The 12,436-nt window shown below is 41.2% G+C and overlaps 1 protein-coding gene and 1 non-coding gene across 6 annotated transcripts in view; one reads left to right on the top strand and one right to left on the bottom strand.

The window, feature by feature from the left end:
• Nucleotides 1-12,436, bottom strand: part of PPP1R12B (protein phosphatase 1 regulatory subunit 12B) — a 261,922-nt gene that overhangs the window by 144,893 nt on the left and 104,593 nt on the right. For all 5 annotated transcript variants that reach the window (XM_075528922.1, XM_075528929.1, XM_075528946.1 and 2 more), the window contains one exon: nt 7,856-8,038. In XM_075528922.1, the coding sequence (XP_075385037.1) occupies nt 7,856-8,038 (183 nt within the window). The remainder of the gene's footprint in view (nt 1-7,855; nt 8,039-12,436) is intronic.
• LOC142438242 (U6 spliceosomal RNA) lies at nt 4,760-4,866 on the top strand. Its single transcript, XR_012782662.1, has one exon. It is a non-coding gene; the product is annotated as a U6 spliceosomal RNA (small nuclear RNA).

Here is a 12,436-nt window from a genome sequence, read left to right as displayed (position 1 = left end):
TAGGACAGGCTGGATGAACTATCTGGAGGAAAAACAACGGGACCGACAGTTTTGGGGGGACTTGGGGTGGGGGGGTAGGGGGGGTAAGGAAGTGGTGTTAACAAACCCAGGGACAAGGGAAAAACATGGGACCCCAAATGGTAGAGAAGTGGGAGTGGCAGGCCTGGTGGGAAATGATCAAGGGTAAGGTTGCTTAGAGAAGAGGTATACGCTAGCCCAGGTGGCGATGAAGCATGGTAGTAGGGCAGGAGGAAAGTCAAGGGAGATGGAGGAAAGAGCTAGGAGTCAAAGGGCATTCAGGGAGGTCTAGACAAAGACATGTACATGCAAATATATATAGGAGGATGGGGAAATAGATCTATGTGTCTATACTTATAGGTCAAGTATTAAGGTGGCGGAAGGACCTTGGGCCTCTACTCAAACACTCCCTCAATGCATGAATACCTTCTTTTATTAAATTGGAACTCTATGATGCTCACTCTCTCGACACAACGGCTGGAGCCAAAGTGTGTGAACAAGTAAATGTGGTGAAGAAAGCTGATGGTGCCCGGCTATCAAAAGAGATAGTGACTGGGGTCTTAAAGGCTTGAAGATAAACAAGCGGCCATCTAGCTCAGAAGCAACAAAGTCCACATGGAAGAACACACCAGCCTGAGTGAGCGAGTGGTCCCAAAGGGATCAGTTACCAGGCATCAAAGAACAAAAAATCATATCATTGACTGCACACCTCCATGATAGGATCGCTGAAGACAAATGGGTGCATAAGCAAATGTGGTGAAGAAAGCTGATGGTGCCTGGCTATCAAAAGAGATAGTGTCTGGGGTCTTAAAGGCTTGAAGGTGAACAAGCGGCCATCTAGCTCAGAAGCAAATAAGCCCACATGGAAGAAGCACACCGGCCAGTGCGATCACGAGGTGCCCAAGGGACCAGGTATAAGGCATCATGCAAAAAAAAAAAGATATAAGTGTGTGTATGTATGTGTATATATGTGTATATGTATATATGTATGTATATATATGTATATATATCATATTAAATGAAGGGGGAAGTGCAGAGTGGAGACCCAAGGCCCAAGTGTCGACCAATGGAGATCCCCTCATAGAGGGGTTTAGGAGAGGAGATGGGTTAATTAGGGTGTGAGGTAGTATCGATGAAGAACACAGCTTTCCCCCGGATCCTGGATGCTTCCTCCCCCCAACTACCATGATCCGAATTCTACCTTGCAGGGCTGGATAGGACAGAGGCTGTACACTGGTGCATATGAGGGTTGGAGGTACAGGGAATCCAGGGTGGATGATACCTTCAGGACCAAGGGTGTGAGGGACGATGCTGGGAGAGTGGAGGGTGAGTGGGTTGGAAAGGGGGAACTGATTACAAGGATCCACATGTGACCTCTTCCCTGGGAGAGGGACAGCAGAGAAGGGGGGAAGGGAGACTCCGGATAGGGCAAGATATGACAAAACAACGATGTATAAATTACCAAGGGCATATGAGGGAGGGGGGAATGGGGAGGGAGGAGGGGAAAAAAAAGAGGACCTGATGCAAGGGGCTTAAGTGGAGAGCAAATGCCTTGAGAATGATTGGGGCAGGGAATGTATGGATGTGCTTTATACAATTGATGTATGTATATGTATGGATTGTGGTAAGAGTTGTATGAGTCCCTAATAAAATGTAAAAGAAGAAAAGAGAAAAAAATGATTAGGGCAAAGACTGTACAGATGTGCTTTATACAATTGATGTATGTATATATATGAACTGTGAAAAGAATTGTATGAGCCCCAATAAATTGTTAAAATTAAAAAAAAAAAAAAAGATTACAAGGACCCACATGTGACCTCCTCCCTGGAAGACGGACGGCAGAGAAGGGGGTGGGGAGATTCCAGATAGGGCAAGATATGACAAAATAACAATCTATAAATTATCAATGGCTCATGAGGGAGTGGGGAGCGGGGAGGGAGGGGGAAAAAAGAGGACCTGATGCAAAGGGCTTAAGTGGAGAGCAAATGCTTTGAAAATGATTAGGGCAAAGAATGTACGATGTGCTTTATACAGTTGATGTATGTATATGTATGGATTGTGATAAGAGTTGTATGAGCCCCTAATAAAATGTTAAAAAAAAAAAAGTGTAGGAGTGGTATTCAACCTGTCAATCAGGTCATATCCTGATGGAGCCTCCTTGTCGGTGGCCTTCTCAAAAGGAGGGCTCTGGTAACCAACCCCCACCCCCTGGCCTTTACCTTCCTACTTATAGACACCAATTGCTGCCGGGGCCCTGGATGTGTCCACTGTAATTGGTTCCACATGACTGCATCCCCCAACCTGTGCCATTCTGCATCACTGCTGTGCCTGCATTAGTCTACAGAGGGACGGATGACTCGTACCAGTCTTATGAACTTGAGTTGGTCTGGGCTGGGATGTGTTCCTGATATGTAAAGTATATGGATATAAGCTCTTTCTTACACTTATCTGAGTATCTCTGGATTTGCTTCTCTAGTAAACCTGGCCTAACACACCTGGCAATGGCAGGTGCCCAATAAAAAATTTGAAAACAATGAATGCTAGTATAGGGTTTGGAGAATATATCAGGATACATGTTGGGCTGCTAACCACAAGGTCAACCGCTCAAAACTAGCCACTGTGCAAGAGAAACACGAGGCTTTCTACTCCTATAAGGAATTACAGCTTCAGAAACCCACAGGGCAGCGCTACTCTGCCCCATAAATCACTGAGTCAGGATTCATTTGATGGAAGTGAGTCTGAGCGAGCACAGTGGCCAGCAGTTGCTTGCTTCTTCCTATTTGTCTTGTCTGCTAGCTTTACAAGACACTTACCTTGACCTGTACTTGATATACACATCAATCTTATAATTCCTTAATATCTTAATCCCTTTATTCTTCTATTTGCTGCTGCTTAAGGGATATGTCTTAGTTATCTTCTGTAGCACATAGCATGCAATTCGTAAATGTTTATAGAATGTAATAAAACAAAATAAAAATATGTATCATGTGTTATCTTAGTGATCCCAAAGGACAAAATTACCAGAAGGCCCATACTGTCTCTCTAAATTTCTCCTAGGCACTTAATAATGCAGTTTGATAGATAATCCAATTGCCCAATTCTTTCAAAGATCATGGTCATTTTTTAAATTGGGGGCTCTTACAGCTTTTGTAATATTCCATATATCAATTGTATCAAGCATATTTGTACATCATCATTTTCTAAACATTCACTTTCTATTTGAGCCCTTGGTATCAGCTCCTCTTTTTTCTCTCCCCCCTCCCACCCTTGTGACCCCTTGATAAGTTATAAATTATTATTGTTTTTATATCCGACACTGACCACTGTCTCCCTTCACCCACGTTTCTGTTGTTCATTCCCCTGAGGCCAGGGGAGGGATTCTGCATCTATCATTGCAATCGGTTCCCCCTTCTTTCCCTCCCCCCCCCCCCACATCCTCCCTACCCTCCTGGTATCACTACTCCCATTTCTGTTCCTGAGGGGTTTATCTGACCTGGATTCCACGTGTCATTAGCTCTGATCTGTACCAGTACACATGTTCCAGTCTAGCCAGACCTTAAAGGCAGGACTGGGGTCATGATAGTGGGGGGTGAAGAAGCTTCAAGGAACCAGAGGAATATTGTGTTTCATCAGTACTATACTGCACCCTGGTTGACTCATCCCTTCCTTGTGACCCTTCTGTGAGGGGATGTCCCATTGTCTACAGATGGGTTCTGGGTATCTGTTCCGACCCCCCTTGTTCTCAACAATACGTTTGTTTGTTTGGGTTCTTCTGGTACCTGTTACCCGATTTCATCGATACCTCCTGATCACACAGACTGGTGTGGGCTTCTGCTAGATGGCCACTTGTTTAACTTCAAGCCTTTAAGACTCTAGATACTATATATTTTGATAGCCAGGCACCATCAGCTTTCTCCACCACATTTGCTTATGCACCTATTTTGTGTACAGTGATCGTGTCAGGAGGGTGAGCATCACAGAATGCCAGGTTGTTAGAACAATGTGTTCTTGTGTTGAGGGAAGGCTTCAGCAGAGACCACAGCCTATCCACTTCCTCAATGTATTGCCATATAAATATAAATAAATATATATATATGCCAATACTTCTATTTTTGTGATTAATATATTTACATGAGCACACACGCCGTCCATAGTTTTGCTTCCTAGATCTTTCCCGTTTCTTCTTATCTTTCTCACCATCATGCTCCCCCTTCTTCTGCCGCTTAGTAATTTCTCTCAGGTAGATTACTGCTGCTCCAACATGCCCCACATTTCTACATCCTCCTTGTTGTTGCTTTTAATTCCCTAGTTGTTCCCTTGTCTATGTTTGTTTGCTCACCGCTCCTTTCCCCTGCCTCCTCCTCCCCCGAGTCCTCCTCGGAACTGTAGGTCTCATTGCTTTATCCCAAGGCTTGCTTCCCATGTCTATCTCTTAATTTTCTGATCAAACACCAGGAGCATCAGGTGGGTGATTCTACCTGGACGCCATTTGACTCCTCCAGATCGTGGTATTAAATGATGAATTTTAACTCATCTTACTTCTCTCGGCTCAGGATTTAAGGAGATGTTTCTTCTAGCTAATAATAAATATTACTTTTGCATTTAGTTTCTAAATGAAACTAATATCTAAATTACATCTAAGCAAGATATTCTCAACCTCTGGGTCATGACCCCTCTGGGGGTTGAACGACCCTTTCACAGGGGTCGCCCAATTCATAACAGTAGCAAAATTTCAGTGATGGTATTCACTTCGGCAGCACATTTACTAAATGTGGAACTATACAGAGAAGACTAGCATGGCTCCTACACAAAGGTGACATGCAAATTCGCAAAGTGTTCCATAAGTTTTTGGAAACTGCGTTGTGCAACCGAGACAATGCTAATAAATGACCTTTGTATGTGGAAAAAATTAGTTATGAAGCAGCAATGAATATAATTTTATGGTTGGGGGGGCCACCACAACATGAGGAACTGTATTAAAGGGTCATGGCATTAGGAAGATTGAGAACCACTGATCTAAGCTATTACATACACAAGTATTAAATATCCATGACTGAATTATTAATACTACCTTGGATGGAAACCAATGGTAAGGGTTAGCTCTAAAGTCTGTTAGCCCATAAAATTAGTTTTTTCATTTATGCAAATAAATGAAAAGGAACAAGGCAGGCAGGTAGGAAGGGCGGGTAAAAGAAGCGAGAAAACCACTACTTTTTGTATACATTTAGCATCTCCTTTCTATTCCTTCTCAAAATATGTATTTTAGAGTTGCCTTTATAAAGAACATCTACAAAGTTTTCAAGCATCCTTCCCACACTTATACAATAAGAATGGATAAATAATAGTACAACTAATGGTCTCTCCCCATCTGGACCAAAGACTCTTGGAAATGTTGAGCCTAGTGGACTAATAAGACCACGGGAGCCTAGCCCTCATAACCCTGAGGCCAGAAAAAGTGCTGGCTGCTCTGAAAGGGAACAGGGCAGAATGTTCTGGAAGAAAACGCAAACTCATAAAACAGGCCAGGCTCACTAGTTTAACTGAGACTGGTGGGACCGATGAGACTATGGTTACTCTTCAGATCTTGAATTAGACTCCCACCAATGGCTCACTTTTCAGCCAAACAACAGTCCAGTCTACAAGGTGAGCATCAACACAGGAGAGGTCCACATTCCTTAGAGCAGTCAACCATTTTAGATCAAAAGGGAAGCATTTGTTCAGGGACAGAAAGCAGGACGGATTAGAAGCGGAGGAGAAATGGAAACAGAAAAGACAGGGATAAGTGAGGACACATTGTGGGGATTGTAATCAATGACAGGAAAGAAAACGTGTATGAATGGAAAACTGATTCGCTCCGTAAACCTTCAATGTACAATAGAGATTGGGGGGGGGGGCTTAAAAACGTTTATGGAAGTATGGAATTAAAAGATAAGAAATTTTCCCATGAACTCCATACACACACAGAGACTAATGTTTATGGTGGTAACCAATGGTGGGTGGGACTGGAGGCAGAATCACTCTCGAGATTGCAGACCCTTGTCAGTTTTGGTGACTGGAAAAGTAACACTGAATGCGGGTGTAAATGATGAGCACAATCTGAGCAAAGTAAATAATGCCAGTAAGACAGGCACACGCTAAAAGGATGCTTGTGCTAAAGAATCAGGCACACGTAGTTTTGTAACACCATTAGCAATGACCGAAACAAGGGGGATTACATATGCATGAATATAGGCATAGATGCGTGCATATATGTATGTACAGATAGTATGTGATATTACACTAGTGTGTATGCTCATATGTGTGTGGACATAAGGCACAGTTATATAGATATTTCTCACGTATAACCACACATCTTGAGAGGTTGGTCTTCAGGGTGTGAAGGTTTAGGACCTTAGTCTCACGGGAAAACTCAGTTAATTGATATAATACAGTTCACAAAGTTCATATTCTGTGTCCCAGTGAACTGTCTGGGGTCTTAAAAGCTTGCCAACAGCTATCAAAGATATAATCACTGGTCTCTACTCATTAGGAGCAAAAAAAGAAAGAGGAAATCTAAAGTCTCAGAGAAGGATTCCTGTATCTGAAGGCAGAAGAACCAGATGGCACTCACCAGCCATTGCTGACCATTCTGATCAGGGTCACAACAGATGGACCCAGACAGGGAGAAAAGCACAAAACAAAACTCAAAGTCTTAAACAGTTCAGATTTACTGGACCAGTTCAGACTCCCACCCTGAGATACTCTTTAGAACTTGAAAAGAAATTATTCCCTGAAGTTACATTTTAGTGAAACATTAGGTTTGCACCCAAAATAAGACACATTACCTGTAATTGTGGTGCTTCATTAAAAAAAGAGCATCCACAGGGTCAGTAATTACTCTAAATGAGAAAATAAGGGACAGGGAACCGAAAGCACATGGAAGAGAAGGTGGACTCATTGTGAAAATGAAACGAATGACCCTGACCAGTTACACTGGAACTGTCCAACAGGAGCCAGACTTGCAATGTAAACACAATATGATTTCCAAAACAAACATTTAATACATATTGCAAATGATCCGAGTAGTTGACTTTTTATGTGTATATATATATATATATATATATATATATATATATATATATATACAGTCATAAACATGAACTCTTCCTCTGGATATTCAAACTGAAATCAAGTCAAACAAATCAAACTTTTGGCAAGATTTTACCAGTTTTCTACTCTCAAAAGAGAGATAATTATAACCTCAGTTATTCAGTGGATCAGACATTCCTAGATGGGAGTCCATTCCAGTTTTTACACCTATTAAAGTGGAGACACTAGCCCATTCTAACTTGGTTAAATCTTGTAAGCACTCGAATTGTGAACAACAAGAAATTCTTTTGAGCTCCCATCTGAAATCTCTGCTATATCAATTCGCAGTTGCGCTCTCCTATTTTCTCGCTAAAGACATTGTGGACGAGGCAATTACTCTCCTTAGACCACGGAGTCCTAACAACAGCACAACCTGTGACAGCCGGAACTCAATGGGACTGCCTTCTTTCTGGGGGGGCTCACAGATTTTCCACCTTTGCTGCAGTCTTACAACCTTCTATTGCTTGTTTTCGTGGTAAATTCTTGAATTTTCCTTGTCTGTCATGATTTCTGGCTTTACTGTACAATCATTTCCCTTTTTAGCATTCTCAAAATCATTTATTAAAACTGTGTGTCCTAAACAAAATATTCCCCATTTGTAGAAGCCAGAATTTGAACTATAATAGAAAGGCCTGCTGTAATATACCCCCATTCCTTTATCAGTAACTCCCAGCCAAGCCCCACAAATGCAAACACTAACATAACATACCGCCTCCTCTCCCTGGCTTCTGCAGAGGAGTCTGCTGCAGTAGTTGAGAGTGCATTGCCCGCTGTAAGCCCATTGGCAGTGCTTGGTGGCGGTCGATTGGTGATCACACAGAGTGGGGTGCTAGAAGAGACACTGTCTGCTGTTTTCTCCACTGACGAGTCAGCCTGGGGTTTGTAAGGAGTCCTGAAGTAAAAAAGACACAAGCAGAAAAAGAATGGTCAGGTCTGCCAAACAACACAAAACTGGCTCAGAGACAGAAGGATTGCAGATTGTTTGGGTCAATTAGAAAACCTTGCTCAAATTTTAGGTGGTGGGTGGGTTTTTTAATTCTGAGACCTTACATTTTGGAGCAGGAGCATTACACATTCTATCTCTCATACTCTGCCTAAGGAGTTCTAGTTTATGAAATATTTTTGCCTGATACTAAACAGACAGACAGACAGACAGACAGACAAGACCTTAGCTATGGCACTGGATCAAGAGTGACACATGCGAGTGTTCTAAATGACTCCTCAGTGCCCTCTGATTGTTCTATGTGCACACAGACAGGGCCTTTCCCCACATGAAAAAGACATTCAGTCACTTACACTGTTAGCCTCCACCTGCCCTTTAATTCTTGGCAGTGGGCATCTGCGTGGTAGTCCTCGGTCTAAAGTTGAAGACCGTCTTCTTGGATTATCCAGAGGCATTAGACAAACAACCTAAGTGTGTCTGAGTCTCCCTCACCTAGCTGAGCAATTGCTTCCTTTCCACTGAGCAAAATGTCCTATCTATATTTATAAGTGCCAGAGTGAGAAATTAAAAAAGAAAAAAAAGGCACCCGGATTCTATATGTAACCTTAACTACAGATTCTTTTAAAACAGCAAGCTGTATAATTAAACTCGTTTACATGAAAACAAGGTCTTTGTTTCTTAAACGAGAGTTGGGAGCAACCATTGGCTCTCCACCCAAAAAGCTATCATTTGTGATGTCACAGCTTGTTGCTGGGGTAACAGAGACCCAAAACTGATACAGAGATGAGAAAAGCAGCAATTTCTTAAAAGCTGTTTTTCACTTACACACAATTATTACCAGAAACGATTTACAGATAGTCAAGGATTTGCTTCCAAATAATCACAGCATAGAATACGCTTGGTGGGAGGATAAAATTAGGAGGAAAAAAAAAATCTAAATCTGGTATGTAGATACAAGAATAAAAATAGAATAATTTTGAAGATGGCAATGATGTCTAAAAAACTACAAGCAATTAATGGCTCGGAAAAAGTGACCGTTAAATTGATCTTTTAATTTAAAAAATGGAAGACAATGAATTCTTCGTCTTATAAGATACACAGGAGAAAGACGAGGTTGTTTACTTCTGTGAAGAGTTAAAATCCCCAAACCCAAAGGGGCAGTTCCACCCAGTCCTGGAGGGTTGCTACAGTCAGAATTGATTTCACTGCAGTGAATTCAAGTGTCTTGGTACAAGATATGAGTCTAGAGGAAGTACCTATAAAATTATCCCGAAACAAAGTGAATGAAGAAATTACATTTATCAAAACCTTAAAAGTTACATTTAGAATAACGCCATGTTTTGGTCTCTATGCTATAGCACTGCAGGCTATTTGATAAAAAATGAAATAATAATGAAAGTATTTCTGATGTTGAAAAAATGTCAGGGATTTTATTTAATTAAAGTGCATAGCAAAACCTTGACCATTATTTTGGAATGTGGTACAATTTACAAATGGATTGTTAAGAGAACAGGAAAAGTTCCAGAAAAGGGATTAAAGGCTATACACAGGAATCTTGGTGGCACATTAAGTGGGTTAAGCATTAGGTAGTTAACTCTAAAGTCAGCAGTTCAAATCCACAAGTTTCTCTGTAGGACAAAGATGAGGCTGTTTTATAAAGTCTCAGAAATTCTATGGATCAGCTCTATTCTGTCCGATAGAGCTGTGGAATCCACTCAGTGGCAGTGGGGGTTGGAACCACTTGGGGGTAAATTGAAGTCAAGGAATGTCTTCTCTTCTGTAAAATGGGAAGGGTAATATCTTCAAATGCAGGGTTCTTGTGATGCTTAAATAAGACAATGCATGTGGACTCCGTGCAACACAATATAAACACAATGGGAGCAAAACAATGAAATTACCCAGAGCTTCCAAATGGACAGACTTGAGTCGAGTTCCTACTTCAGTTCCTGACTGGCTGTGTGGACTTGGACAGAGTACTCTTCGGTCTCAATTTCTTCATCCATAAAATGACAATAACACCTCTGCACTAGGACTTGTGCTGAGACTATACATAATGCATGTGTGCCGGAGACAGCTAGTTTCCCAACTCATTCTCTCCTTTCTTCCTTGTGAACAGAACTCCTGAGCCCCTGAGGGCAGCAATGCACCTAGTTTAAAATCCACATTTCCCAGTCTCCCTGGCCAATACAGAGTAAAACCAAACTCACTCTCATCAAGGCAACGTTGACTCAAAGCGACCCTAAAGGACAGGGCAGTATTGCCCCAGTGAGTTTCCAAGACTTTAACTCTTTATAGGAATAGGAGCTGCTGATGGTTTCATACTGCCGACCTTGAAGATCGTAGCCCAACTTGCAACCACTACACCACCCGGGCGCCTTCTGGCCAGTAGAGGTTATGTGAAATACAAACAGAACTGTTGGATAGTGCTTCTGGGAAAATTCTCAGTTCTGAAGCACCTCCTCTGTGCCCTTTCCGTGCCCTTCCCGCTTGCTTCCTTCTGCTCACAATGCAGCCACAAGGCTAGAGCTCCAGGAGCTATTTCAGACCATAAAGCAATCTTGCAAATGAAGGTATGATCTAAGCACCAAGTCAATAGGAACCTGGTTCCTTTAATGCCTCTTGAGGTCACTGGGCCACTTCTGCCTTTATCCAGATTTTCTTTTAATTGTTGTTACTACAGTAACATGCTTATATGAGGACACACTACAGTGCTTTTTTTTTCAAGAGTCCTTACTTTTATGCTATATTTATTATTAGTTTGTTTTTGGAGATTATATATTTTCTTCTTTGCAATATTTATTACACTAAGGCTCCTTAATACCACCCCACCCTCCGGCTTAACTGTCACATTATATATTTATTTTTAAACAGTTTTATTGATATATCATTCACATACCAGTATCTATAATTTAATCAATCATAGTAAGAAGCGTGTGCAATCATATCTGGACTTTCTTAACCATGGGGGGGGTCAAATGTGTGTGTTACTTAAGCCTCTATTATTTAGATTTATTATTACATGTGATGGAACCATACTTCAAGAAAACTTTCGTGTATCACCTAACTCGAGCCTGGCACATAGTAAGATTCAACAAACAATGGCTGTCCTTAGTAAAGGCATTATTTCTCCTCACTTTTCTCCAAGTTTCCTCTCTCTCATAGCTAATCAACTACTCTCCCCAGGTTGTAGTTTCTTTATTCACCAGGATAGTATCTACAGTGCCTACAGAGGGCCAGCAACATTTTTCCATCAACTTTTTGAAGCCCTTTTGTTTGCAACAGGATTGCTCCATGGATCTAATAAATTTGAATATAATTATAAGGTATTATTAATCATCACGGACTCTTAGTGATGTGCTAGTTAAATGCTTGGCTGCTAACTGAAAGTTCAGTGGTTTGAACCCACCAGTGGCTCTGGGGAAGAAATGTGGCATTCTCCTTCCATAAAGATTTATAGACTGGGAAATTCACAGGGGCAGTTCCACTCTATCCAGCAGGCTCACTATGAGTTGGAATACAGTCAGTGGCAATGGGTTTTCTATTATTAATCAACTATTATTACTGTTATTACATTTATTATTAATAATGATCTTTATTTATTTTAGGGAAAGAAACCTATTAAGCTTTAAAACATCAATCAAACACATTCATCATGGGTATTCCTGTAGCAACATGTATCTCTTTTTCTTTATTAATTTTGTATGTCAGTTGTAGAAACAAAAGAACCTCTATAAAAAAATCCCTTTGTCACACTCACAAGCCAGAAGGTCTCTTAATTGCTTTTCAAATTGAATTATAAATAACAGCAAAAGTCCTGCTGCATGCCCACCACAACATTATGCCCAGTTTACCTGTTTGGTGAACTAGACAGTGACCTCAGAACAAAGTTTAGATAAAACAAAAATCTCTCCTCCCAAAGTATTTCCACTAAAATACTCTCTTTGGCCGGGCATTTTCAGGAAGCTACAAAATGTTTTTAGAACCAGAGGTCTCCTTGAGAAATACTTTGGGTTTGAAAGAGATGAAACCCACGAGATCACAGCAAATAATTTACCAAAAAGGTCATGTGGGAGAAATATGGGAATAAATATTTCTACTATTTGATTTACCACAATAGTATGATCCTCACATCTTAGTCACAACTAATAAGAGAAGCGTTTTTGAGAGATGAAAGCAGCTATGCTATGTGGATGCCCAAACCCTGAGTACACAGATACGTGCTCTATAACTGTTTCAGGAGCAACTGCTGACCAGCAGATGTTAAAGCACACATCTACATTAAACCACAGACATTTTGGCAGGACCTCAGACTTGCTTCTGGAGCGACAAAGTCACTGGTTCAAATCT

This window comes from Tenrec ecaudatus, chromosome 1 (genome assembly GCF_050624435.1).
Source record: "Tenrec ecaudatus isolate mTenEca1 chromosome 1, mTenEca1.hap1, whole genome shotgun sequence".
Taxonomy (NCBI): domain Eukaryota; kingdom Metazoa; phylum Chordata; class Mammalia; order Afrosoricida; family Tenrecidae; genus Tenrec; species Tenrec ecaudatus.
Note: the sequence above shows the minus strand (reverse complement) of the source record. Positions and strands in the feature narration are given on the sequence as shown.